Source organism: Neolamprologus brichardi, chromosome 22 (genome assembly GCF_056152115.1).
Source record: "Neolamprologus brichardi isolate AB-2024 chromosome 22, ASM5615211v1, whole genome shotgun sequence".
Lineage (NCBI taxonomy): Eukaryota > Metazoa > Chordata > Actinopteri > Cichliformes > Cichlidae > Neolamprologus > Neolamprologus brichardi.
This window is the reverse complement of record NC_142124.1, coordinates 8,984,856-9,012,397: the sequence shown is the minus strand read 5'-3', so window position 1 is coordinate 9,012,397 and position 27,542 is coordinate 8,984,856. Positions and strand designations below refer to the sequence as shown.

The following is a 27,542-nucleotide window of genomic DNA, read 5'->3' as shown; positions in this document are numbered from 1 at the left end:
TGGTATGAGGTTGTTCCAGAGATCTTGTGCTTTGTTTAGGTGCAACTTAGCAAACTGATGGTATGTCTTTAGAGAAGAGAGGCATCTTTTCATCTTGTTTGTTTTTTTTAAAAAAAATATAACATTGTAGCAGACAAAGAACAAAGGAAACTAAAAGTTTCTCTTTGAACACTAGTGATATTTGAAACTTAATTTGAAGGGGCTAATCATATTGTTAACATGCACTAGCTATGCCCTACAATCTATGTGGTGGATCAAATGTTCAGAAAAAGAAGCAGAAAATGAAAATGCTATTCAAGGTACAATACAGAAAAAATGTTACTTTGTGTTTAAGTTTTGATATAGCTTTTCAGTTAGCACCACTTTCTCAAAAGAACCAATAACTACACACTGTTGAAAAACTGTCACTTCTCCCTGTCTCTAATTCCCTGCACCTGTGCCTTTTGTGCCTTCCTTAAATAGGTCTCAGCTAGTCAATATTAGACACATCAAAACTGCCAATAATACAGGTCTTTTGGGCGACACTGTTGAAAGGAATGTGTTCTTAATAACTACTTGATTAAATAGAGTTAAGACTGACTCACTGCACCATCATGTGGTATAAGCATTATGTGAACGTGCAGCCTGATCCTAGTTCAGCCTCAGTTGGTTAACGCAATACGCAGACCTTCTGGACTCAGCAGTTTTTTGAGAAGTAATTTTGAAAAGTTTTAAACTGAGTGTTTTTACGTATCTTACTTGTGTAAGTTTCTGTAACACGAGTTTCATGAATTTTAGACTGTCTACAAGTGTCAGTCTGTGTGTTGTGTGTCCCAATGTTTATAACACATAATACCAATAAGAAGAGGAGAAAGAAGAAGACTTGAAGAAGTCTTTTGTTTTGAAAGAATATCCCGGAAGTTGCTATGTCTCGTACCCGTTAGCTTTCCCTTAAGTATGACAGAAGGCGGCGTAAGAGCAGATTTCAGACCGGTTTATCGCCGACGCTGAGGAGGACGCCGAGGTAGAGAGCCTCTTATATTTGTTTGAAAAAAGTTAAAATCGGGATTGTCACGTTAAACAAACTTGACAGTAAACTCAGCAGTCGAGCAGGTAAATATTAATGTCAATCTCGGGTTGCCATTTAGCTGTTAGTTGTCGCTGGCTAAAGCTAACGAACGTCGTTAGCTTACACACAGCTGCTAACGCTACCGTAGACATTTCACCAACTTCGTGTCTTAAAAAAAAGCTTAACACCGATAATAATTCTGCTCTTATTTCAGTTACAACGCCAAAGTCCGGAGTTAAGACATTTCATTCAACTTTAATCTGCCAGTTTATGTAGGTCAGGTGTAGTGGGGAGACAAGAAGACTTCTAACCGACGGGACAGCGAAGCGGCCCGGTTCGACTTCACCGAACGAAGCCGGGGAGAAGATATCACGAACGGCGGAGCTTGGCTGATGCGTGCGGGGCCAGCCGAACCACACTGAACGTTTTAATCTACGAGGATTATTGATCATAACGTGCCGGTTCATCCGGACAGACACCCCCATGAATGGAAATCGGAACAACAGGTGGGATCCCGAACTAACTAACCACCGTGCCTAAATGTGCTAATGTGGTGTTCAGGTGCTGCCGAGTTATTTTGAGCCCGTATGTGGTACTTCTCATACATTTAACATTACGTGTTTTCAATTAGGAGTTTTCCTTTAATCAATTTAGTGTCATACATTTTTTTAAGTGTTCAGGTTATCATACAGAAAAAAAGCTCAGTGGTGTCAGTTCCCAGAGATTACCGGTCAGTTGAGCGCCTTGCACAAGGGAGACATTTGACCTCGTGGTTTTCTACCAGTTTTTCTTAGACTGGGTTTGAACCCCAAGCATAACCAAGGAGTTGCTGTTGCCTAAGCCCGAAAAATGTTGTATTAACAAACCCTTAAAGGCAAACTTAGCCCCTTAGTATTTGCGTGTTTTCCCCCAAACCAGTCTCACGGGTGTCTTTTTTGACTGTGTAGGTTGTCAAAAGCAGGTGGTGATGCCACCAGGTGTGCTTGAAGACTGGGAGGGAGGGAGGGGGGGTATATCCCATCCATCCTATCCATCCACCCACCCACCCACACTGCTGCCATAGTTACTCAGCCTACTGAATAATGTTTAGTTAACTGCTGTCTTTGTTAATTATGAATCAGATAGGCATGGAGGGACATAAATCGATTTACTTTTTGCCAGGGGTATCAGTTTCTGTGTTAATGATTGTTGGGAAAAGTCCAGTGGTGGACTGGGAGGGAGGGGGTATAGATGTTGACTGGTTCATTGAAGCTGACCCATACTTTCTCCATCCCCTTTACCCGTTTCAGATTTGGGCCTTTTTTCATGCCTGGAAAAAGTTTTAACAATAAACTTTTTCACTATAGTGTGTGTGTGTGTGTGTGTGTGTTTTCAGACATACCGGCACTACTTTTTTCTCTTTTGCCAAGGCACCATTGTAAATACACTGCTGTGAAAAAGTATTTGTTCCCTTAATGATTTCATTTTTTTTTTTTTTTTTTTTTTTTGGTCATGTTTTCAGGTTTGGGTGTTTCAACTCATCAAACAAATTCTGATATTAGATTAAGAGAACCCGAGTAAAGATAAATTGCAGGTTATTTAATTTATTAAAGTAAAACCATCCAAGCCTACCTGTGTGGAAAAAGTAATTGTCCTCAACACAGAGTAATGGGCTGTGCCACCCTTGGCAGTGAGAACTGCAATCATGTATTTTCCATAACTGGCAATGACTCTTTCAAAATTTGACTCATTCTTCTTTACGAAGTTGTTTTAACTCACGATTGCAGGGCTTCTAAGAATGAATGCCTGTTAAGTTCATGCCAGTGCATCTCGATCAGATTTAAGCACAAACTCTGACTTTAAGGTCACTCCAAAACCTTCATGTTTGTGGTGGTTTTTTTTGTAGTCTTTCAGTGTTGGATTTGCTGGTGTACTTTGCACATTCTCCTTCAGCATTTTCTTAGAGCAGAATTAATGGATTCAGAATTCAATTATGGCAAGTCATCCAAGTCCTGAAGCAGCAATGGTAGTAAAGGGTGGTAAATGTAAGACGAGCTCAGCAATGGTTCTTTTCTTGGAACTCTCCCATGGATGCCATTTTTGCCCAGTCTTTTGTTGTTGGTTGTTGTGGTTGTTTTTGTTGTTCTGGGATCTGTGACCTCCTGGGTGAGTCGTTGATGTGCTATTAAAACGGAGAAAACCTGGAACCATTGTGAACCTATTTGCAGTTAATGGAGTGGTTCACTGGAGTTTCAAAGACAGATAAATGTCATTGACTTTATACAGCACCTTAAGCTGTAAGCAGCACAACCCAGCTCAGCTTCAGTTTATAATTTTTCTATTTATTTATTAATTTTTGTAATGCAGTACACAGATATTTTGGAAGTGAAGTTATTGTGGTTCTCTCATATCCTGTTTAGACTTCATTCTGGAAAGTTTGTTTTTGTTTTTTAATAAGTTAAACACAGGAAGTATCTGTTTATTTCCTTCAGTAAGCAAGGCTCTGTAATACAATGCAAATTTTATTATACCCAGGATCTTTGTTTTGACTTTGCTTAACCAAACATAAGCAGTCAAGATAAATGATCACACAAAGGTAAATATCAACTGCATGACTGAGTGCATGCATGCACGTCTTTATAGGTTGCGTATCCCAAATCCTTCACTCTGCATAGGCTATGCTATGCAAACAGAAGCATGGCAACATGAAATTCACTTTAGTCTGAAAAAGTGCTACTATATTGATCTAATTGAAGTGTATTTTAAGAAAAACTGGCAAGATCTTTTGTCAACTTTGACTTTGTCAGATTTGAGTGTCGCAGCTTCATTTTTAAGACAGAATTATTCATATGGCATTGAATTTCTGTTTAAAAGTTTGCAATACTGTTAAGTCCTAGTCTTTCATCTGCTTCTCTTGGGAGCGTGTATATTAAGGGTTTTAGAATAGTAAAATTGTAATTGTTTGCAGCTAGCATGAAAATCACAGACTAATGTTGCTTCAGAGAATGTATTTCTTACCAAGGCTCATCAGGAAAATGACAAACATTGGATGCTCTATAAAGAAATGTTCGACTCCCTTGCATTCCCTCAGAAGAGGTCTTAATGGTGATGCTACTTTTCATAGAATTGATTGGCCAGTAGGTGGTAATTTGTCACGCACTGATCTCTAATCTTTAACATAATCAGCTCTGGTGCAGGGTTATATTTGCAGAGCTGGTAACCATGCCAATGTATTTGTAACAATAAAAACTGAGGCTGAAGTTATCCTGCAGTAATCCTGCTTTCAGTTTTCCCCTCATGGGAACTGTGATGTTGAGTGTGATGGTAATAAGATGTTTGAACAATTCATACCTATTTATTAACTTGAGAATGAGACATTAAAAAGAGTTCATCTTCAGATTTTATTTTTTCTACACGTGAGGATTGACTCAGTTTTGCCTATTAAATTCTACTTGATGATCATACTTTGCCTGCTTAATTAAGCAGATTATATTCACACCACAACTATTTAAACACTTGTGTTCTATAAAGTTGAGGAGATTTAACCAACACTTGCTTTATTATTCCAGGATGCACTTTAAAACTTTTAGCTTCCAGTGTTGGTGCTGTGGTGGCTGTACAGTATCTCATCAGTGGAGTTCTTTTAAAATGTGTGGGTTAACTACAGCCATGTGTGGGTGGCTGCTGGTTGTGTGGTGCATTTGTACATTGAAGCAGCCTGATAAGTGGTTATTAATCTCTCCATTGTTGCTCAGGCTAAAGTGAGCCTTTGTCTTTTTGGGACATTACTGGTGCCTGTCCTCTGGAAGTGCCAGTAATGGGCATTTCAGTTAAACACTTGAAATCAACTCCAGATCTCTTATTTGCCTTAATTTTTCATAAGAATGCAAGGGAACAAAACATAAAACTTGTCAGTCAATTGTCTAATTACTTTCAAGTTTCTGAAAATGAGGGACTGTATTAAGAAAATTAATTCCTAAAGATGCTTTTATTAAACCCCTTGAATTAAAGCTGTACATTAATGATATGTTGTTAGTTTATACCATCACAGTGCGCTTCAAAATCAAAGGGGCAACAATTGCAAAGATTGTGACATTGTCCAAATACTCATGGAGCTAAATGTCAGCATTTCTGTTACAAAATCCATACTCCGAAGCTTGTTGGGCTGAAAGTTTCTGGGTAATTCCTAACTCAGAATGGAGCTTTTTGGAGAGGCGACTGCGTGTAAGAATAAACTACATATAAAAACCATGGAAAGCGATAGAAGAGTCAGATATCTGAATAGAAGTCTAATTATGATTATTATTTTTAGTTTTTGCCTTTAGCTGAACTAGAATTTCAGTTGATTAAACCAGACTGGTGGGGGCGTGGAGAGATCTTGAAATATTTTGTAACTGTGATTTTTCTTTAGTCAAAGACGAAAAACCTCTTTGATAGATGCTGGAAATTTATTTAAAAGCAGGAAAAACCCAGGTCATTTACTCACACTGAAGACTAAAAGAAATTACATTCTTTTTTTTCTTTTTTTTTTTTTTCTTTTTTTTTAAAACAGCACATATTTAAATTCACTACCACCCCTCCTTGTTGTTTTTTTTGTTTTTTTTTTTTTAAAATTTTTCACATCTAGTTTTAGTTAAGTGTAATAATCCTTGTGTTGAATAGACATATACCCAACTAGTGTTTTTTATAAAAGCTTAAATAGAATACATGATTTTAACATTTTTGATCTTTTATTTTGCTATACTGACAGCTCTTAAATAGATCTAATTTTTTATTTTAATAATGGGCACCCTGTTACCTGCCTGAGCTATCATATCTCTCAGGAAGAATCTTTTTTTTTTTTTTTTCTCATTGCAGCTCAGGGATAAATAAGGTAAATCCATGTTGGCCTGCTCTTCCCTCCTCCTGTCAGCACGGTTGTAGTTACCATGGAGAATTATGGCAGCATGGGTGCCGTCACCATGGGAATGGCACAAGGGAATAAAACAACCTGGGGGGAACCATCATGCAGAAAGTGTATTGTTTTAGTCAATAATGCCTCCTTATGACACATTCAGATCCAGATGAGAGTTCAGAACCTGAAACAGTTTAACTTTTCAACCCCCAGTTTCTCAGTTGCACTGATTTCATAGCCATAGTCATCCCTGTTGTAGAATTTCTTTTCTCTGATTCACACTTTCATTTCAGCAGCAGCCAAGTGCTCAAAGTCTCGGTGCCTTTACAGCTTCAGCTGTGTATGTATGTATGTGCAAACATTGTCTTGCGGATCCTCTGAGTCACTTTCGTGGAAATTGTGTGGTTGTGTGATGTCATTTTCATTTTCTTTTTTTTCAATGTGTATTTTCCAGTTTGGTATTTATGAAAATTGATGTCAAATAAGCGTGGTGTGTCACTCGCCTACTTCTCCTGTCTGGCAAAGGCCATGTCAGTCAGAAGAAATCTGTGACCGCCAAGCCGGTCTTTATTTTAAAATGTCACCCAACTCTGTAACCTTTCCTACGGTCATTATCAGATTGATGTGGGAATCGCAGTGTTCGTCTGTGTCTTTCAGTTTTGTCGGTTTAAAATGAGGCAATGCTTAACATCCCTGACCATCAGAACCGGCTTACACTGTCTGCACTTTTCCTCCTTATTAACCACTTCCTTCCTTCAGTTTGCCTTTCTCTCTGTAAGGGTGCTCTACACTCGGTGGTACTGTGGTGCAGTGGTTGGCACTGTTGCCTCATAGCAAGAAGGAAGGTTGTTTTGAACCTCCTGGTAGGTGGGGGCCTTTCCTCCCCCTCGGTGTACTCCAGCATCCTCCCACAGTCTAAAGACATGCACATCTGGGTAATCGGTGATTCCACACTAGCCGTAGGTGTGAATGCAACATAGATTATGTGCTTTCGTACAAAGAATAAGTGCTGTATGAATTTACTGTACACTGAATACATTTGTGTATAAGAGCAAAAATTGAGAAGTGAGATTAGATTTACAGTAAATACTAGTGAGTAAAAGCTAAAACTCTGCTCTGTTGTTTAACATGTCCATAAAACTGTTTCCATTCCTTTGAGCTTTTTCTGCTGAAAATATAATTAACAAAATAAACAAATATAGATAAATGTAGACTAAAGTAATCCTGCAGCTTGGGAGTGACTTGGGGGTTACTGCAAAGGAAGGGTCTGTCTCTTTTGGACAGACACCGCTGTCAAATTGAAATAGCATCTTGATGGTTTTAGCTCAGTTGTCTTGTAATGATTCATTGTATTAATTGCCCAAGGTCGTGGCCTCTTGGCTACTTTTGGAATAAAACAATAATTATAATTTTATTGTCACTGCTTTAGGAGCCGTTGAAGCCCAAGCGCTGTTCACATTGCCACGGCGACCGGGATATGGCACCCTTGGAAAATCCATCAAGCTTCTGGCCAACTGTTTTCAGGTGGAAATCCCCAAGATTGATGTCTACCTGTATGAGGTGGACATTAAGCCTGATAAATGCCCGCGGCGGGTCAATAGGTAAGGGAAAATCCCCAAACTCATTTGGTAATTTGGCTCATACAGGACATTATTTACTTTTCCTTTGCATTTTACACCTACACTTTTATGCATCCATTAGTAGTGACGCTGCAGTGTGATCATTTCCAGGGAGGTAGTGGACACCATGGTGCAGCATTTTAAGGTGACCATCTTTGGTGACCGGCTGCCAGTTTATGATGGGAAGAAGAGCCTCTACACTGTGAGCCCACTTCCTGTCGCCACTGGTGGGGTAAGAAACTAGATCCTCTGTGTGGTGTTGGTTTGTTTAGGTTGCACCTGTCAGCAGCTTCTTATCTATGATATTGATTTCTAATGCCCGAGAGTTGAACTTGTCAGTACGCATTTGTATGTCTAAAGCTCACCTGCTTAGGTGGTTCTTATTTTTGGTAACCAGAGTTTTAGTTCAGTTTTCACTTTTATTGATGTGATTTTGAGTCTTTTTTTATTAATTAATGTAGGCATTATCAGGAGCAAAATGTAACAAATTGGAATTACAGAAATTGGAATGCAAATAAATTGTACTCCCAGCATCAAAGTAGGCAGTGTACACAAATGTGACCACTTTGATGAAAGGGTTCAATTTGAGCTAGTTTTAAATACACAAGTTTAGGTTTAGTTAACTCCAGCAACCTTTCACCCTGGACATGGGGTTATATCAAAGTATAAAGCTGTTTAACAGTTTAGAAATAAATTCCCCTCTTCATTTCTAATCTTGTTCACTCCACTCAAGTCTTGGTCCCTCCCACCAAAGAGATGTGCAGAGAAAGCATGGAAAAGAAGTCAAATTGAAACTTGCTTGCATAAAGCGATGTCAGTTAAATATGACGCTTGACTCAGATGTTATCTGATTGGTTTTAGCTTGCTATTGGGTTTAATGTTGTCGAATAAGCACATCATGTTCACTTTTATGCTTAGGCCCACTTTTGATGAAATTCATAAAGTGCTCCAATGTGACATGATTGTACAGATAAAGTTTTTATTCACTCACACAAATTAAGGGCAAAAAGTTTGATCATCACAAATAAGTCATATTTTGTAGAGTCCTAGAAGTCGTTTTTGTCTTTTAATCGAGAAATGAGAACTCCACACTTGGTACCACTGATTAAGTATAACCCCTGTATCTTTTTTTTTTTTTCTCTCTTAAACAGGTTGATCTGGATGTCACCCTGCCAGGTGAAGGTGGGAAGGACCGACCTTTTAAAGTCACAATTAAATTTGTGTCATTAGTCAGCTGGCACATGCTACATGAAGTCTTGACCGGACGTGGAGCACCAGGGCCACTGGACCTGGATAAACCTCTGAGCACTAACCCCGTTCATGCTGTGGATGTTGTCCTTCGGCATCTGCCCTCCATGAAGTGAGTTTCTTGTCTTGCACATGTACGAAGGTTTGTTTTGCTGATGAACACCTTTCTAAACTGAACAACTGGAAATTATATGAAACATTTGTTCGAATTACTTATTTAATGTTATTTTCAAATAACTGACATTGATGTCTACTATTTAGCAAGTGTCTTCAATTGGAAACATTTTGGAGACTCTTCCTGAATATTAAGTTGAAGCCTTTGTCTGAATTGTTCTATTTAATTTCTGAAAGATGGTCTGGTTTAAAAATCCAGCAGATTATCTCTAAGCTATCCTGCAGTTTACATATATAATGTTATAGCATCATAAATTGCTCAATCCATCATGCTGTCCTCACCATCTTTGGTTAATTCCACCAAAGCACTTGAGCAAATGAAATGCTAAATTACATTCTGAATACAATAAGAAGAAGAAGTACACTTACCAAGCTCTTATGAAAACAAGTAGATTTACCTGCAACCTCACAGCTGAAACTGCTGTGAAGCTCAGCTGTGTACTCACGTCCTAACAATGTACTTCATGTTTTTTCCCTATTGTCCTTGCTGATTGGCTCTTAGGGCTGTTCATTTGCCATCTTATTGCATAATTTCATCATAGATTTCGTTCATGTGTCCTATTTCTGTCAGAATGTCTTTGCTTCTTGTTTGCCATTACTCTGTTGCATTTTACATTTAAGTGATTAAAAACTGTAAAGGCTAAATAATGTAATCTGAATTAAACATGTGAGTGTCTTTGTTAGTTAATTGTCAAGTCAGGAAATATGATCCAAAGATGCTCGCATCCTGGAGATATACAGCTCCCTTAATTTATTATGCAGCATTTCAACCACAACAGAGTTGCACATTTCATGTATTGCATTTCATCTACAATACCTCAGGTAGATGTATTTTTAGATTAGTAGATGACCCCACTGGGATTTGAATTCGACATGCAGAGATGGATTAAAAGCATCTTTTTATGTAATCTACCTTGGGATGTGTAATTTGGTGAATCCATTAACCAAAATAACTTTCAGTAACATGAACACAAACCCTCTGAGCCTCCTGTGGTTTGAGACATGAAACTCATGGCTTGTTTTGCTGTACCCAGTGAACTCCACAGGGATTAAGTGTAATTTCTGTTCCCTGCTTACCTCTGCGTGCCCTCTACATCGTCACCAGGTACACCCCTGTTGGAAGATCCTTCTTCTCCTCCCCAAAGGACTATGACCATCCACTAGGTGGAGGAAGAGAAGTTTGGTTTGGCTTCCATCAGTCAGTACGGCCAGCCATGTGGAAGATGATGCTAAATATTGATGGTAAGGATGGTGAAAGCAGGAACATTTAAAAGGAATGCATGTAGTGAATACGCATATGCTTTCTTGCCCAGATTAGGATGACATGATCGTTACTGTGTGTGCACTAAACTTAACTACTACTAGTTAATCTGTACAAAAGTAAAGGTCTTAAAACTTTTACAAGTTTTACCATTTTTCTCTTTTCTGAGTTTTTTCAGCTGTCTGCTTTTAGTCACACAGACTTGGAGACAGATTAGCAGGTTGGAATGGCTGCCAACCAGTTACTCAAAGAAAATATGATTCCTGACCGGTTGTGAGTGGGCGCTAAATGGTGCAGGCAGTCATTAGATAAAACTAGTTGCTTTATGATTACTTTGGTCACCAGCAGATTGCTGCGGTTGCCCATAGTTTGCGTGGAGGATGCAATTTATGGACCAACACGTTTGGAAGTTTCACTGCAGTGCAGTAGTGGAACCTCATAATGTGACAGAGGCTAAGAATGTTTGCCTTCAGAGTAAAAGTTGTATCTTATTGCTGAATTATTTCAAAAGGTATGTCTATTGCTTTGATGGCAAACATTCTCAGTTTTCAGTTTCCGTCACACTTTCTGGAATTTATCACAGTGTGGGTAGTTCGTGAGTGTTGGCAAGCAAATTGGTGTCTTCATGCATTCGGTGGGCGACCACAGCAATCTGCTAGCAACCAAAACCATCACAAGAAAGTTTTTGCTGCTGTACTCTCTCTGCAAATGATTTCGGAGACTGCCAGCAACCACTCGCCAGTCAGGGAATTAATTCTGCCTTCCCCTTAGCCACCTAGCCATAACCAGTCAGTGATCCCTGCCACGTTGAAAAGCCAGACTGACTGGTCTCTAGACCTGTGTGACTTATAAGCAGGTTTGCAAATTCCTGTAAAACTTCAGTTTGATTTTAATTCTTCATGTTATTTGGTAAGCTTTGGATGTTTTGTGTTACATTTCATTACATTTGGAAAGGTCTTCTGAGTGTATGCACATTAACTTATTATTATTCTTTTCTTGGCACGATAGTAAAAGCACAAAACTAACTTTTAATGTCACTGTGAAATTTTGGGGAAGCAGACATTTCAGTATTTGTTACTGTTTTGTCACAACAAAATCCAGAATTTGCTACAGATCTTGGTGTCCAGTTGTTTAATGACATAATCAAATTCAGATTTCCCTTTTTGTCTTAATCAAAGCCTCTAAACCAACTCGGCATGTCTTGGCTGTCTACATAAGGCTTCACCATTCTTATATTGATCTGATTTGTTGTTGTGGCACTGGTCAAAGTTGCAACAATTAGATTTTCCCAAAAGTAACTTTTGGTTATATGTGACTGAAAATGAATCTTTCTGGCCTACCATTTTGACTGTCCTAACTCATCTTGTGTTATTTCAGTGTCAGCCACAGCTTTCTACAAAGCCCAGCCAGTCATTCAGTTCATGTGTGAGGTTCTGGACATTCACAACATTGACGAGCAGCCACGCCCTCTCACAGACTCCCACAGGGTCAAGTTCACCAAAGAGATCAAAGGTACGTCACAGAGTGACAGCCTCTGCTTGTTTTTTATCACAGTGTCACAGTAATAACATTTTGTTTATTGCTGCAGATAATTTCAGATCGTGTATGTAATTGAGGTATCAGTTGTTCCACTGTTGGGGGGGGAGCTAACTGCTTATCATTTACATCTTCACAGGTCTTAAAGTGGAAGTGACACACTGTGGAACCATGCGTAGGAAGTACAGAGTCTGCAATGTAACACGGCGCCCTGCCAGCCTCCAGACGTACGTTTCCATATTGCTCCCCCAGTAGATGTTAACTCGCACTCAAAGCTGTTGCTGGCTTACAATAACACATTCTTGGTACTTTCAAATCCTCAGATTTCCATTGCAGCTTGAGAACGGTCAAACAGTTGAGCGCACAGTGGCTCAGTACTTCAGAGAGAAGTACAATCTGCAGCTGAAATATCCCCACCTGCCTTGTCTGCAGGTGGGACAGGAACAGAAACACACCTACTTGCCTCTAGAGGTAAGAACTGATGTCGATCGTAGGAGTTTGCCCTAAAACCCTAAAAGAACAGTCTCTGGATTTTAAATCATTAGAGGTTACTTGCTACTGGGATTGAGAACAATGTGCATTTCTCGCTCTACAAAAGACAGTCGACACACGTTGATTCCTGAGGTCTAAATGAATTTTGTGACATGAATTCTTGGGACTGCGAGGTTTAAACCTGGCAGGGCCCTTGTATGGAGTTTCCATGAAATTGGCATCTAAGAATGTTAGGTTAATGCTGCCTATGTTGGATGACGACACCCTATGAACAGATTGTTAATCTCAAGTTTCACTTCCTGGTTAAATAAAGGTTTTAGAAAATGAGCTTTTTTTTTTCCACATCTAGGGTCATAGGGTCGACTGTTTGGCCAGTAAGCTCACAATGATGGTGTTGCATTCATAACAAGAAACGCACTATGTTAGTGGGTTTTTTTTGTTTTGTTTGTTTTTTAAATAGCACTGACCCATTATTTTTAACATTCAGAGCAGAGCACTACCAGTGAAACACTGCCATGTCTTCACACCTATTGTCATCTGGCCTACTTGTTTTGATTAATTGAACCTGGGCTCAGTTTGCATGTTACTACTCAATAGGTAGGTCATATTAAAAATAAATAAATAAATAACCTACCTTATCTTGGGTAGCCTACCTTCATGTTTAAAGTTTCAAGCCTTTAGTATTATAATACCAGAATCCTTGAATAAGTTTGGTCTATGACACTATGTGGCTCCAGCCACAGCGTCACCAAGCTCTGTCTCCTATGAGAAGGATTGATAGTGTCAAGCAGCATTGGGCCTTCTCTTTTGTGTAAACTACCCTGGTTTGAGAACGGTTTCTTGATGATTAAGATCACTTAAAACTCTCAAAACTTGTAATATGTCAGGACACTATCATTTTAACTGAAAGAATTTCCCAAATACAGTTTGTTTTTGTTTTTTTTAATTGTTGTTCTTACCATTATATCCATCTTGTGATGCTCCTGCTGTGGGCTGTTTGCTTTCTCTTCAACTAATGGAAGTTTAGAAACAGGTTCTTTTGAGTAGTTATTTGGCTTGTTAAATACATGAAAATTTAAAATATAGCTTTACAAGTTGATTAAAATTTCACAGAAAAATATAAATGTGAGATATGTAACTTCACTGCAGTCGGTCTACTGTAGTTTCCATTTTTTCAGTGACTCGTTTGGGTTCAATACCTTCCTGAGAAATGCAGCTGATTAACCGCTTCCACACTTTTGTTTTTACTTCCAGGTGTGCAACATTGTAGCAGGACAGCGCTGTATTAAAAAGCTAACGGACAACCAAACCTCAACCATGATCAAAGCCACAGCCCGCTCTGCACCAGACAGACAAGAGGAGATTAGCAGGCTGGTGAGTGTCCTGTAGGCCAAAAGTAATGCAGCATGGGAGATTTAGTTTTTTGGTGTCTTTGAATAAATAGACTTTTGTCCCCTTCTTAGGTGCGGAGTGCAAACTATGATGCCGACCCGTTTGTCCAGGAGTTTCAGTTCCGTGTGCGAGATGAGATGGCTCAGGTGACGGGTCGCGTCCTGCCAGCCCCCATGCTGCAGTATGGTGGCAGGGTGAGCTCTGAACCCTTTATGGTACCTTCCCCTTTAAATCACGCTTCATACGCATGTGTGTGTCCTTCTACATGTCTCTGTGTGTGTTGCAGACAACAGGATTTCCTCCACTTAGCTACAGGAAGAGTTTTTGGGGGGTTTTTTGGGTTTTTTTTTTGTTTGTTTTTTTTTTTTTCTCAGTTTTATTGATACAGTGTCAAACCATAACAGTCGCCTCAAGGTGCTTTATATTATTAAAAAACTCCAACAATTAAATGAGCCCCTATGAGCAAGAGCTTTAGTGATAGTGGTAAGGAAAAACTCCACTTTAACAGGAACAAACCTTCAGAGGAACCAGGCTCAGGGAGGGGCGGCTAGCTGATTCGACCGGTTTGGGGTGAGGGGAGGAAGACGGGACAAAAGACATCCTGTGGAAGAGAGCCAGAGATTAATAAGAACCAATGATTAAATGCAGAGAGGTGTATTAACACATTGTGAGTTGGGAAAAGGATGACTGAAAAAGAAATACTCAATGCACCATGGGAATCCCCCAGCAGCCTACACCTATTGCAGCATAACTAAGGGAGGATTCAGGGTCACCTGATCCAGCCCTAACTATATGATTTATCAAAAAAAAGTTTTAAGTCTAATCTTAAAAGTAGAGTGCGTGTCTGCCTCCTGAATCCAAACTGGAAGCTGCTTTCATAGAAGAGGGGCCTGAAATCTGAAGGGGAGAAACAAAACTACACAACCAAAACAGTTTGGTCTTATGGCGTGTTTGCAACAAACTAGAAGCACAGTTTTCCTTCAGCACAGTTGCAGAAAGTATGTGTAATGAGGCAAATTTGCACCAGGAAATATCAGCAGAGATAAGGTGCACATTTTTCAGCCAAAAAAAGTCCTTGCTGTTGCTTTGAGAAAACCAAGTCGCATCCTGGGATCGTCCTGATTCCACTGACAATCACAAATGGGGTACAATCTTTGGCACCTGTTAGCCTCTGCTTCACCTTGTTTCCTTTTGCTGCACTTGGGATGAGCTGTTTGAACCCTATCCATGCAGAGTCCAACACAGAAGCAGCAAAACCAGAAATAAAGCAAAATTGCCCCCTTTAGCACATCTTTGTGCTACTTTCAAGTTAAATAAGCCCAAATTGAGGATGAAGAAAGGAGCTGACTGACAGAAAGCGTTCCCCAACATGCATTTCAGCCATGAGATTTCATATATGTGAAGGTGTTAGTGATTGGTTTTTGCAAATTGTGTATATTTCTTCATGTTAAAAAGATTTGTTCTTATGATTAAAAATGCACAGTTATGCAACTCCCTCTCAAAGGTCAGTGTGCCGCTTAGTCAGAATTATTACATGAAAAACATTTATAAAGCAGGTGAATTTCACTTCAGAACAGCTATGCCGTATCACATCATCCACAATAATACAACTCTAAATGTTTACATGATGTTAAAAAAAAAAAAAAGTTATCATCCATCCTTAACAAAGCACAATACTTTGCAAAATATCCACAAAATCTGTGGCTCTTGAAGGTGGAAATGATGTATTTTCACTAAAATTGTGTGAAAAGGAGGAGATGCTAGCAGGTGGAGATGTGCAACACAAAAGTAAATGAATTTAATTGAACTGATCATCAGTGGCCCATTAGCTAGTTTTCCTGTGGAGAAAACCCTGGGAGGAGAAATCATCTTTAATTTGCTTCCACTGTTCGACTACAAACTAATTCAGCTAACATTTTCTCATCTTTCTGAACATGTTTGTGATTTCTGTTTAATTACACCTTAACTCATGAATGCTGTTTTGGGAGATCATCTACACAGACAATGTTGATTAATTTTTAGTGGTTCTGTTTTGCGTGTCAATCATAAAATTATTTTTTTTCCCCTTTGTATGTGCATGACGAAAGCAAGAACAAAAGCAGCAAAAATATTACCAAATAATGAGCCAATCAGTCGCTCAGCCGATTAAGAAAACCAGCTGAGCTCCCACTAGCTGCTTACGTCTTATGAATCCATACATTGTCATTGTCCATGTATTATATTTGTTTGTGTGACTGTCAGCCCCAGCAGATCAACCCTACACTGTCATTGCAGAACCGCACGGTGGCCACACCCAGTCACGGGGTTTGGGACATGAGAGGGAAGCAGTTTCACACTGGAGTGGAGATCAAGATGTGGGCCATCGCCTGCTTTGCCACCCAGAGGCAGTGCAGAGAAGAGATCCTCAAGTGAGCTCGGTTTGGTTATTTATTTACAAAGTGGTTAAACTGTGAAACAGCACTTAGTGGATATACATATGTTAGACTTGCTTTATAAGTGTGTTAATTTAGTAACAATTTGTTGTAGTTTCAAAAAGTAAACTGAAACAAAGTTTCATTGGTTATTTAAGGTATTTGATTTGTTCTATGGAGGTATAAGTTAAGTACAGATTGTTAATCTTCAGAACCATACTGCTCATTAAACTTTAATTCCTCCCCCCCCCCCCCCCCCCCCTTCTTTCAGGAGCTTCACTGACCAGCTGCGGAAAATCTCAAAGGATGCTGGGATGCCTATCCAAGGCCAGCCCTGTTTCTGTAAATATGCCCAGGGAGCTGACAGCGTGGAGCCCATGTTTAGACACCTGAAGAACACCTACGCTGGACTACAGCTCATCATCGTGATCCTACCTGGCAAAACACCAGTCTATGGTACAAAGATCTTTTAATTTCTAAACCAAGTGTTGTTTAACAATAATATATTTTCCTTTTTTTGTTTTTGAAAGAGAGAGATTTTGAAGTTAAACTCTATCGAAGCAGAAAATGGCTTTATACAGTGGGGCAAAAAAGTATTTAGTCAGCCACCGATTGTGCAAGTTCCCCCACTTAAAATGATGACAGAGGTCAGTAATTTGCACCAGAGGTACACTTCAACTGTGAGAGACAGAATGTGAAAAAAAAAATCCATGAATTCACATGGTAGGATTTGTAAAGAATTTATTCGTAAATCAGGGTGGAAAATAAGTATTTGGTCAATAACAAAAATACAACTCAATACTTTGTAACATAACCTTTGTTGGCAATAACAGAGGTCAAACGTTTACTATAGGTCTTTACCAGGTTTGCACACACAGTAGCTGGTATTTTGGCCCATTCCTCCATGCAGATCTTCTCAACAGCAGTGATGTTTTGGGGCTGTCGCCGAGCAACACGGACTTTCAACTCCCGCCACAGATTTTCTATGGGGTTGAGGTCTGGAGACTGGCTAGGCCACTCCAGGACTTTTAAATGCTTCTTACGGAGCCACTCCTTTGTTGCCCGGGCGGTGTGTTTTGGATCATTGTCATGTTGGAAGACCCAGCCTCGTTTCATCTTCAAAGTTCTCACTGATGGAAGGAGGTTTTGGCTCAAAATCTCACGATACTTGGCCCCATTCATTCTGTCCTTAACACGGATCAGTCGTCCTGTCCCCTTGGCAGAAAAACAGCCCCATAGCATGATGTTTCCACCCCCATGCTTCACAGTAGGTATGGTGTTCTTGGGATGCAACTCAGTATTCTTCTTCCTCCAAACACGACGAGTTGAGTTTATACCAAAAAGTTCTACTTTGGTTTCATCTGACCACATGACATTCTCCCAATCCTCTGCTGTATCATCCATGTGCTCTCTGGCAAACTTCAGACGGGCCTGGACATGCACTGGCTTCAGCAGCGGAACACGTCTGGCACTGTGGGATTTGATTCCCTGCCGTTGTAGTGTGTTACTGATGGTGACCTTTGTTACTTTGGTCCCAGCTCTCTGCAGGTCATTCACCAGGTCCCCCCGTGTGGTTCTGGGATCTTTGCTCACCGTTCTCATGATCATTTTGACCCCACGGGATGAGATCTTGCGTGGAGCCCCAGATCGAGGGAGATTATCAGTGGTCTTGTATGTCTTCCATTTTCTGATGATTGCTCCCACAGTTGATTTTTTCACACCAAGCTGCTTGCCTATTGTAGATTCACTCTTCCCAGTCTGGTGCAGGTCTACAATTCTTTTCCTGGTGTCCTTCGAAAGCTCTTTGGTCTTGGCCATGGCGGAGTTTGGAGTCTGACTGGTTGAGGCTGTGGACAGGTGTCTTTTATACAGATGATGAGGTCAAACAGGTGCCATTCATACAGTTAACGAGTGGGGGACAGAAAAGCTTCTTACAGAAGACGTTACAGGTCTGTGAGAGCCAGGGATTTTCCTTGTTTGAGGTGACCAAATACTTATTTTCCACCCTGATTTACGAATAAATTCTTTACAAATCCTACCATGTGAATTCATGGATTTTTTTTTTTCACATTCTGTCTCTGACAGTTGAAGTGTACCTCTGGTGCAAATTACTGACCTCTGTCATCATTTTAAGTGGGGGAACTTGCACAATCGGTGGCTGACTAAATACTTTTTTGCCCCACTGTATGTCTGACGTATGATTATCAAGCATGCCTGCATAGAGTAAAAGGATGACTAATATTTCTGATTACCCACAGCTGAGGTGAAGCGGGTGGGTGATACCCTCCTCGGCATGGCCACCCAATGCGTGCAGGTGAAGAACGTAGTAAAAACGTCCCCTCAGACCCTGTCTAACCTCTGCCTCAAGATCAATGTCAAACTGGGAGGCATCAACAACATTCTGGTTCCACATCAGCGGTAAGCTCACAAGACTTCAAACTGAAATTAACAGACATTGATGGTTTTTTTGTTTGTTTTTGTTTTTTAAACACATTCTCACTGAAGTGCTTATATGACATTATGAGCTAGAAAAAGCTGTAAAATAAATAAATGATTTACATTGTTTATTTGTTTCAAAGTTTAAAACTATGAAACAGTTGGGGCTTTTTCTCCTGTTTTTCTCCTTGAGGTTTGTTTGCCAAAAATCATGTGATCTGTGTCATTTCATGACACATTGGTTGGTAGATAATTTTTTTTTTTTTTCTTTTCTCTTACTTCCAGACCCACTGTGTTTCAGCAACCTATCATCTTCCTTGGGGCTGATGTCACTCATCCTCCTGCAGGAGATGGAAAGAAGCCATCTATTGCAGCGGTGAGTCGTCTCGTCAGGAAACATCTTTTTCCCTTTCCGGTTTCTTTCGTTTAAGAAACACTTATAAATTGCAACATATTCCCTCCTTAGCTGAACTGGAGAAAATTATTGATGTATTGGTGTCATCGTGCTTGGATTACTGTAATGCCCTGATTACCGGCTTGGATAAATCTATTATACCTCCAGGCTGTACAAAAGGCTGCAGCCAGGATATTAACACATTCTATTAAGCAAGCTCACATTATTCCTATTTTTTATTCTTAACATTGACTCTCAGTAGATCTTTGGATTTATTTTAAAAATTCCAGTACTTGAATACAGAGCACTAAAGAGTATTTCACAGACTGAGTGTTAGTTCCTCTTACAAGATTTAAGATTTGTGAGGTCAAGCTGCGACTACAGTTAGCTGACTGTGGGGACCTCTTTAAAAAACAATTAATCTTTGTTGTTGTTGTTGTTGTTGTTAATAGTGGTTTGAGTACTTGTTCTTGGGCTCATGTTTGCAGTGATGAGTCACAAAACAGGCCTAAATGTATCGGATCCCCATAAATAGAAATGTTGTTGTAGATTATTTGCACTGTTGACACTATTTAATTGGCTAGGTTAAAGTATTAATTTTTAATTTTTAACAGAAAATGATGGCAGGGTTTTGTTTTTTGTATGTTTTTTTGCAATTGTCTACACTCCTCCTATAGGTGGTAGGCAGTATGGATGCCCACCCCTGCAGGTACTGTGCTACAGTGCGGGTCCAGAGGCCTAGACAGGAGGTCATCCAGGATTTGGCCTCTATGGTGAGAGAGCTCTTAATCCAGTTCTACAAGTCGACCCGCTACAAGCCAACAAGGATCATTTTCTACAGGGATGGAGTGTCAGAGGGCCAGTTCAGACAGGTACTTTAAAAAAATATATATATATTGTTCAAGGCTTATTGTTAGTTTTCCTTTGGGTGGAAACTCTTTCAGGCACCATAAACACCAGTTTAACTTGTACACGAAGTTGTTTATTATTTGGTAAATAACACCAAAGAAATGCTGTTTATTTGTTATACCATGATTGTGTAACTAAAATTAGTAACAGGTAATGTGCACATCAGACACAGAGAATAAGTAATTTAATCCCCACTCGTATTTTAATAAGATTTTCTAAAATCTACTTTTTGAATGTGTACTGTATTATTTTGTGTTTAGGTGCTGTACTATGAGCTGCTGGCCATCAGGGAGGCATGCATCAGTCTCGAGAAGGAATACCAGCCCGGGATAACCTACATCGTCGTGCAGAAACGCCATCACACACGCCTGTTCTGCGCAGATCGCACTGAGCGGGTGAGAAATAAACTACCACTTCTCCCAATTGTCCCATTCCTCTGAGGAGTGAGTTAGTTAATTAGTCATATTAGAAACTTACTGTTTTTGTATAATGTGGTTAAAATCTGGAAACAATGGTCTGTAATGGTTAATGGAAAGCTGGATGGAAAAACAGCCTGCAACTTTAAGTTAAAGGTACAGTGTGTAACCAGCTGATGATGTTTAGCCAAATCACTGTAAGGTGTCTGGAGACGGGAGGGTTGCATGTTTAATCTGCTGGCAATAAGTAATTGTGATAATACTGGAAATAAATAGGAATGTTTATGCACATTTTTGGTTATTAGAGCCCCGACTTCAGTTAAGGAGATCAGGCTTGAGGTGAGGAGGATGAGGTGGAGGTGTGAGGGAGGAGGAGTGCATAATCAGAGAGGGATGATGATGAAATTATAAATGTACAAATTGATCATATGTAGTTTTGAAATAGATTTGGGATCTTTAAAAGATGAGATTTAAAGATGTAATTGGACACCAGTCAATGCATATTTGAGAAAGACTTGCTTTTGTAATAAATAAACTCAAATTATTTTCAACCGGTATATTGTTACGTTGTTTCTTCTTATAAGGTGGGACGAAGTGGAAACATTCCTGCCGGCACCACAGTGGACACAGACATCACCCACCCATACGAGTTTGACTTTTACCTCTGCAGTCACGCTGGAATCCAGGTAAGATTTCAAGGACAGACACAAACTTTCAGGTGACTTTGCCTTAAAGTGAAGCTGAAACAATCTTAGACCATGTCTCTCATTTGTGTATATAAAAAAATAAATAAATAAAAAAAAATAAAATTATATTAATTAGCTTGTGACATGTTGATCAATCATTACTCGTTAATTAACAGAATTAATTTTCCTTTCTGCCACCTGTCAGTTAAACCTGGAATCTGCCTCTTTCACTCATGTTTGAAGCATTTCCCTAATAACTACACCGCTCACTCTACTGCGTAACTGACACCTCAGCAGCTGTTGGAGAAGGGAACCCTGTTACTGTCAAACACACAGGCCTACCAGCTTCACCTAATTTTAGCCGCTCATTGTTTGCTGCCTCTCGCTGGAGCTGCTTTCTCTCCTGGGTGCGATTAACTCCGCTTTCCTCCCTCCAGGGTACCAGTCGTCCTTCTCACTACCACGTACTGTGGGATGACAACTGTTTCACCGCTGACGATTTCCAGCTCCTCACTTACCAGTTGTGCCACACCTACGTCCGCTGCACACGCTCCGTGTCCATCCCAGCACCTGCCTACTATGCTCACCTTGTAGCCTTCCGCGCTCGCTACCACCTGGTCGACAAAGAGCATGACAGGTGGGGCCCGAATATTTTAATGTTTGTATTTGTGTTTTTCATGAAACCCCAGAGGACTTGAACTTCTAATGACTAATATTGCCTGTACCCTTCGAAAACAACTGTTTCATATGATCACCTTTTTGTTTCAGTCAATCCAAATTAGCATTAATATTTTGCTGTAGTAGTTTTCGTAGCTTGATGAAGGCCAATAATATGACTTTTAATACAACTACAGCATCTGTTTTCCAATATGGTGGTTAAACCGCATCAGTGAGGGTTAAATAATCATAGTACCATAGTTTTTCTGGGGGCTAACCATTTCAGGTATCTCTGTATACCTTTGTTATCCTTGTACTTATTTCTTTTATTAACTTTTTTTTGTCATAGTGCGGAGGGCAGCCATGTCTCAGGGCAGAGTAACGGCAGGGACCCCCAGGCTCTGGCCAAGGCTGTTCAGATCCACCACGACACACTGAGGACCATGTACTTCGCCTAAACACCCCTCCACTTCACTCCTCCTCCCAGTTACTCAGCCAGTCTTAGTGCCCAACTTCCTCCTGATCCGGAGTGACTCTGTGCTGGCGCAGCTTTGCTGAAGCCAAACGACGACAGCGGCTGTGTAGGAATGTCCTAGAGGAGTCCAGCCATGTTATCTAATCTGAAACCAGCCAATGTACTCCGGACCTCCATCTCATTCTCCCTGTGAGCCGTGTCCTCGCCTTCTGCATTTTACAGACACTCAGTTTGATTTTTATGGGATTATTTGGGGTTTTAAAGAATGGTGGAGCAGCCAGTAATCAAAAAATATATTATTTTTGGTGCATTGGTGGTAGAATCACAGAGGACCTGACCTGCTTTGTAACCTCATGTTGAGCCTAATGTTCATGTTTGTTCTTTGGCTTTCTAGAGCCTGTCTGTGTTGTTTCTCTGAGCAAGTGTGTGATCGATGTGGCAGCATGTTAGCTTTGGCACCTTTTGTAAATGGGCGGGCTGCCTTAGTGGTTTCTCTTCTGTCTCCCTTTAAGCCAGTTCTGTGTGGTTCCTCAGTCTGTCAGCCAGACAGTAAGCAGCATAACTTTGCACTCTACCAACACAGACACTGAATGAAATCTTCATTTTTCTAAGCAGAGCCACGTACAGCCGTTTTGAGGCATTGTCGTTTGTCGCCTTATTGTGAGGCGAGGTGCATAAACAGAACTATAAGATTCAAAGTCATTGCCATGAAATGGACTTTGTTCTTGTTTGTCTGACTATTTATGATTTTTCTTTTTCCTTAACTTAAATTAATAATAATTTACAGCAATAGTGTGTAGATGACCACAAACCTTTGGACTTTTCCCAGTTTTTACTTTTAAAGAGAGAAAAAACTGACCGATTCAGTTGTGAAGAACTCCTTCAGTGCAATAACGTGTTAAAATGGAGAGCGCAGGTGTGTTTTCATGAGTATTTGTGTTGTTCTTAATGAGATCTGGGAAGTGACAATGAAGATGGAATCAGGAATGTGCAGTATTTGACATTCTGGTGACCGTGTAGGACTGATGCCTCAGACGTGAGGCTCGGTCGTGGTGAGGTCTGATTGTGTTTGAGGAGGTTTGTTCTGTTAAAGTGCCTGATATGTTTAGAAATTGAACAACTGGTAGGATGGAAGGTCTTTTTGAAACGGTTTGGGTGCCTCAAAACAGTCGATTTGTTAACAACACACACAGCACACTGGATTGTAGATGATCCTACCGCCAGCCACGTGTGATTGCTAATGTTTGCTGCGTTTTTTGTTTTGTTTTTCTAAATCACAGATCTGAATATGAAAAATGTTTGAGGTCCTACAGACTCATCATGTTAACCAGAAAAAGTAGTTTTCATGATTTTTACAGCTAATCTTTGTTTTTTTCTTTGTTTTTTTTCGGCACATAGATGATTTGAACAGTAATTATATTTGACCGCTCTCCTTGGTCATGTTTTCTAAATGGTGCTTTTGGTCTCCTGGTTCCAGACCTCTAAATGCATTTCATTTGGTTTATTTGCTAGAGAAAACCTTTACATCGGCTAAAAACATCAAAAATACACTCACTGTTCACCAACCTGGTTTTCCAGATAATGAAATGATCAAACTCAAGGCAGCAGCTTTGATTCTTATTTTTTTCCATTTTTTGGTAAATGTATTTAACAATCTCAAACGAGATTATAAATTTTGTGTTTGAGAAGGATTCGCTGTCCCAGCCTTTGAAATTCAGCTTTTTATTGCTGGGTTATGTCTCATTTGTTTTCACAAACAAATTTGGATTAGTGCAGCTACAAAGGCCTTATTTTCAGTCATTTGCATGTTTAAAAAAAATAAATAAATCAGAAGTCTGTAAACTCTGAGGGCGATGCATCAAATTTCTTTTGTTGGACCCCAAGAGTCTAAAATCTAAATGTGTGGTTCATTATCATGTATGATGAAGAACGGTAACGCGTTTTCCTTGAAATATAATGAAATTAAATAAAAATGCACAATGCATCAGCTGCTATTGGCCCTGCTAACTGATCTCAGCAGCTATAATCACTGATGCAGGGCCACTATTTATCTGGTGCATCCCATCTATTTTGAGCTAGACAAACATGAAAAATTTATGGAAAGAGCTTTGTTTATTTAAAAGAAGAAGAAATAATGACAACAAAAACCAGTATCTGACAAGTTAATCGACTAATCGACTGAAAATCAACTAATCGTTGCAGTTTGAGTGCCAAGACGACACTTTTCTCAAAAGCAGAGTTATCTTTTTTTTTTTTTTTTTTTTTTCTGGGGGGTTTTCCTCTCTATTTGGATTTGCAGGTGGTGATGTTGACATCTTTATTTGTTTATTTTTCAACTTTTAGTCCATCATTGACGTCTCTGCACTGCTGCTATTGTTGGACACCCAGCCCCACGCAGGCTGTTGCTCATCTCAAACCTTCAGTTTACTTTAACACAAATGAAGCCTTCAGGTTTCATCCCTTGGACCAAACCCATGTGCCTGGTCGGGGTGAGTGCTGACGCTCTCCTTGCCACGTGTCACCAGAATCAGCTGCTATAAGAGGAGTTTTATTTAATATTTCAGCAGATAAACATAAATACTGTATATTTATACACAAAAAGCGAAAAGGATATTTTACTGCACTTAACAGAAATTCAAGGGGGAGAGAAGTGCTATGTTTGGCCGAGGCTGTTTCTTAATGTCAGACATTACCAGCATTTGTTTTGGTTGTTTTTGTTTTGGGGGGGGTTGTTTGCTTTTTACTTGAACAATAGCAAAAGTAATGGCGGGCATATTTAACGTTGTTTGCTGGTGCTCTGCTCGTCTCTGTAAGTTGACCTTTAGACAGCCTTATTACAGGAACCCCCTTCTCCACTAGTGATGCCACAGGACTTCAGATGCCTTTTTTTCCCCTTTTAAAGAAAAAAAACCATATTTATATTTAAACTTAATAATGAAATGCATGTATTGCTTATTTTTCTAACAAAGTCCTATTTGAAGCAGAAGCCTAATAACTAATAACGTCGAGGTCTGCGATAACTTTCCAAATTTAGGTTTATGTATGCGATCAAGGTTTGTGTTGTCGTAGAGCGATCAGATGAATCCTCAGCCCTCCTCACACTCTGTTTGTGTTATCATCTCAAAAGCTCATCTGAGAAGCTTTAGGACATTGTTTGATTTTTATTCATATACTAAACTTTTTTTCTTTTGCATATTAATGAGAGGAGGTTTTATTTTGGGGGGGGGGTTGTTTTCCTGTCCGTTACAGACTGTGCCTTTTTCTGATGGTGCTGGAAAAAAAATGTTCAAAAAGTGTGCTGAGCCCAGAGTCTACATTAATACGTATATATTAATACCTGAAAATACTGTAATGTGTGTGTGGATACCTCTGACATGTATGCCAAGAACACAAAAATTTGCAGAATTTATCCGTTTTGAGCTGACAGGACCAAAAGGCCTGCAGGGATTGGTTTATTGGACGGGCACTCAAGCACAACCTAGAACCAAACATTTTTCAGTAATACAAATCATAACTTGGGCGGGGGGGTTGGGTGGGAAGCACTCATGACTCGTAGGTAACGAATATCTCAGTGTAGACATGATGTAGCATATTTATTTATTTCTGTGAGGCGTACTGCATGTTGTCCTCGGTTGGCGTTTTGAGTTTTGTGTGTTCGTTCTGAAATGGACAGCAATAATGAAGCAGCTGTAAAAATTTCTGTGCAATCGGTTTGGCCGGCCTTCCTTTTTCTCCGTGTTTGCGTGTCTCTGTCTGAAAACTTCATTTTGATTTCGAATGTGAAGTTCAGACGTTTACAGACTTGGACAAAGAGCTTTTGTTTCTCCACGAGTGCCCGTCTCCCATGTTAAGGGATTCCCCACAAAATAAATGAATCTTTAGATGCCTCAGAAGGTTGGCTGCATATCTTGAAGGAAAAAAAATATTTGAGTTTGAAAATGTGTTTTGTCTTTTTTTTTTTTCTGTTTTTTTAATTTATGATATTAATAATAAGTACAACTGTATGTTAAAGAACTTTTAAAGTTTGTCTTAACACTCACCTGATCCTGGTCCTAAGTTGAGCCTTTTTTATTTGTCATATTTAATTTTTGGAATAAATACTCTATGTATAAAAGTCGTGTTGCCGTCGTGATTGGAAGGAAGTGTCATATCCAGTCTTTGTTTCCAAACATCACACTGAGGCTTTTTGCAAAATCTGAGAAGCATGAGTCTAAGGAGAGCTACTTCTGTCCTTCTCAGCTTTAAGCTGAGACTGATTCTCCAATAATGGCTTTACTTCCACCACCTGACTGCTAGACTAAAAACTGAAGGGAGCCCTCGGTCATAAGTGAAACGCAATCAGTCAAAGTGCCGTTGCATCCAAATATGGATGGACTTGCCCTTTCTTTGTAAATCAAGGTGTTGCTCTTTGCAGAAACATTACAAATACTATGTTATTATTGTGATATCGAAAAATGCTGCTGTAAATCCCATTAGCTGCGGTCCTAGCTAAACTAATAAACTAGCGGAGCTCTTGGTATGCACTAGTGTCTTACTACGTAAGTAATTAAGTAGTAATAAAAGCAGTCCAGAGCAAATGTTTTCAAAATATATTTCCATTTTTCTTTTAAACACATGTTAGTATTTTTACAGTGCATTATTCGTGTTTAAGGTATTTCTACATCCAGGCAAAAACCATGTAAGTAGTACTCAAACACACCTGCTTCCAGCATTCAGCCTGACGGCTCCAAATAAACTGTTTGTGCACACTGAGTGCAGTGTATACTTGGATACGATAAAGGGCTATGAGCTGTGTGCATTTCTGCACCTGCGCACGAGTGCGGTGTTCATTATTACTGACAGGAAACGGCCTGAAGTCGGTTATCAGTTACTGTCTGAAGTCTCTGCAGAGCACAAATACACACACTTTATAACTGTGTCTACACTTCCGGGCCGTCTGTGCTCATAACTTCATATTAGCTCAGCAATGTACAGTCTCTCCGCTTCCTGCCTATATGGTCTAACGTGGGTTTTTTAACTGCTTTATCTCTATAAAACACTTATCTTTAATTAAACAGTGTCCTTGTTGAACTCCGAGTGACATCAGTACAGCACAGTGTATACAACAGGTGCTCTGAAGGGTCCGTTTCCTGCTACATTTATAGCCAAAAGACAGACGGCGTGCACCTCTAGCCTCTGAGTAAAGATAAACAAAAAGATAATAAGCTTTAACTTTATAACAGTCTGGACCTCCATATATAGATTACTGTTCCACCTGAGCAAATAACTAAAAAAAACAAAACACCTTTTTAGCTATTACTGTATTTAAAGTGTAATGATAAAGAAGTGTTCTTTTTCATCATTAAAATAATAACTTTCATTTTCAAAAGCTGGTCCACAGATCTCAACCAATCCAAAATGGGGTTCCACAGGGCTCCGTCCTTGGCACACTTATTTTTGCATTTTTCTAATAACAGTTATTTCTCCTACTCAATTTTCCATCATTTTATCCACCTAAAAAAGACACAACTTCATT

The 27,542-nt window shown here is 39.6% G+C and overlaps 1 protein-coding gene across 4 annotated transcripts; it reads left to right on the top strand.

Annotated features, from left to right (window-relative positions):
- Window positions 1–923: 923 nt before the first annotated feature.
- Window positions 924–26,111, top strand: ago3b (argonaute RISC catalytic component 3b). Of its 4 annotated transcripts, none has more exons than XM_006794389.2 (20): window positions 924–1,003; window positions 1,316–1,554; window positions 7,351–7,522; window positions 7,652–7,772; window positions 8,692–8,900; window positions 10,068–10,204; window positions 11,601–11,735; window positions 11,899–11,986; window positions 12,083–12,230; window positions 13,506–13,625; window positions 13,715–13,858; window positions 15,918–16,051; window positions 16,326–16,510; window positions 18,313–18,472; window positions 18,776–18,866; window positions 19,562–19,756; window positions 20,054–20,188; window positions 20,794–20,895; window positions 21,333–21,532; window positions 21,902–26,111. In XM_006794389.2, the coding sequence occupies exons 2-20, from the start codon at window positions 1,536–1,538 to the stop codon at window positions 22,008–22,010; spliced, it is 2,604 nt and encodes an 867-aa protein (XP_006794452.1). In that variant the 5' UTR covers window positions 924–1,003; window positions 1,316–1,535; the 3' UTR covers window positions 22,011–26,111. The 4 variants fall into 4 exon arrangements, with proteins under 4 accessions (XP_006794452.1, XP_035765222.1, XP_035765221.1 ...); XM_035909329.2 differs by having other exon boundaries at window positions 947–1,092; window positions 13,715–13,837; XM_035909328.2 differs by having other exon boundaries at window positions 947–1,092.
- Window positions 26,112–27,542: the final 1,431 nt, after the last annotated feature.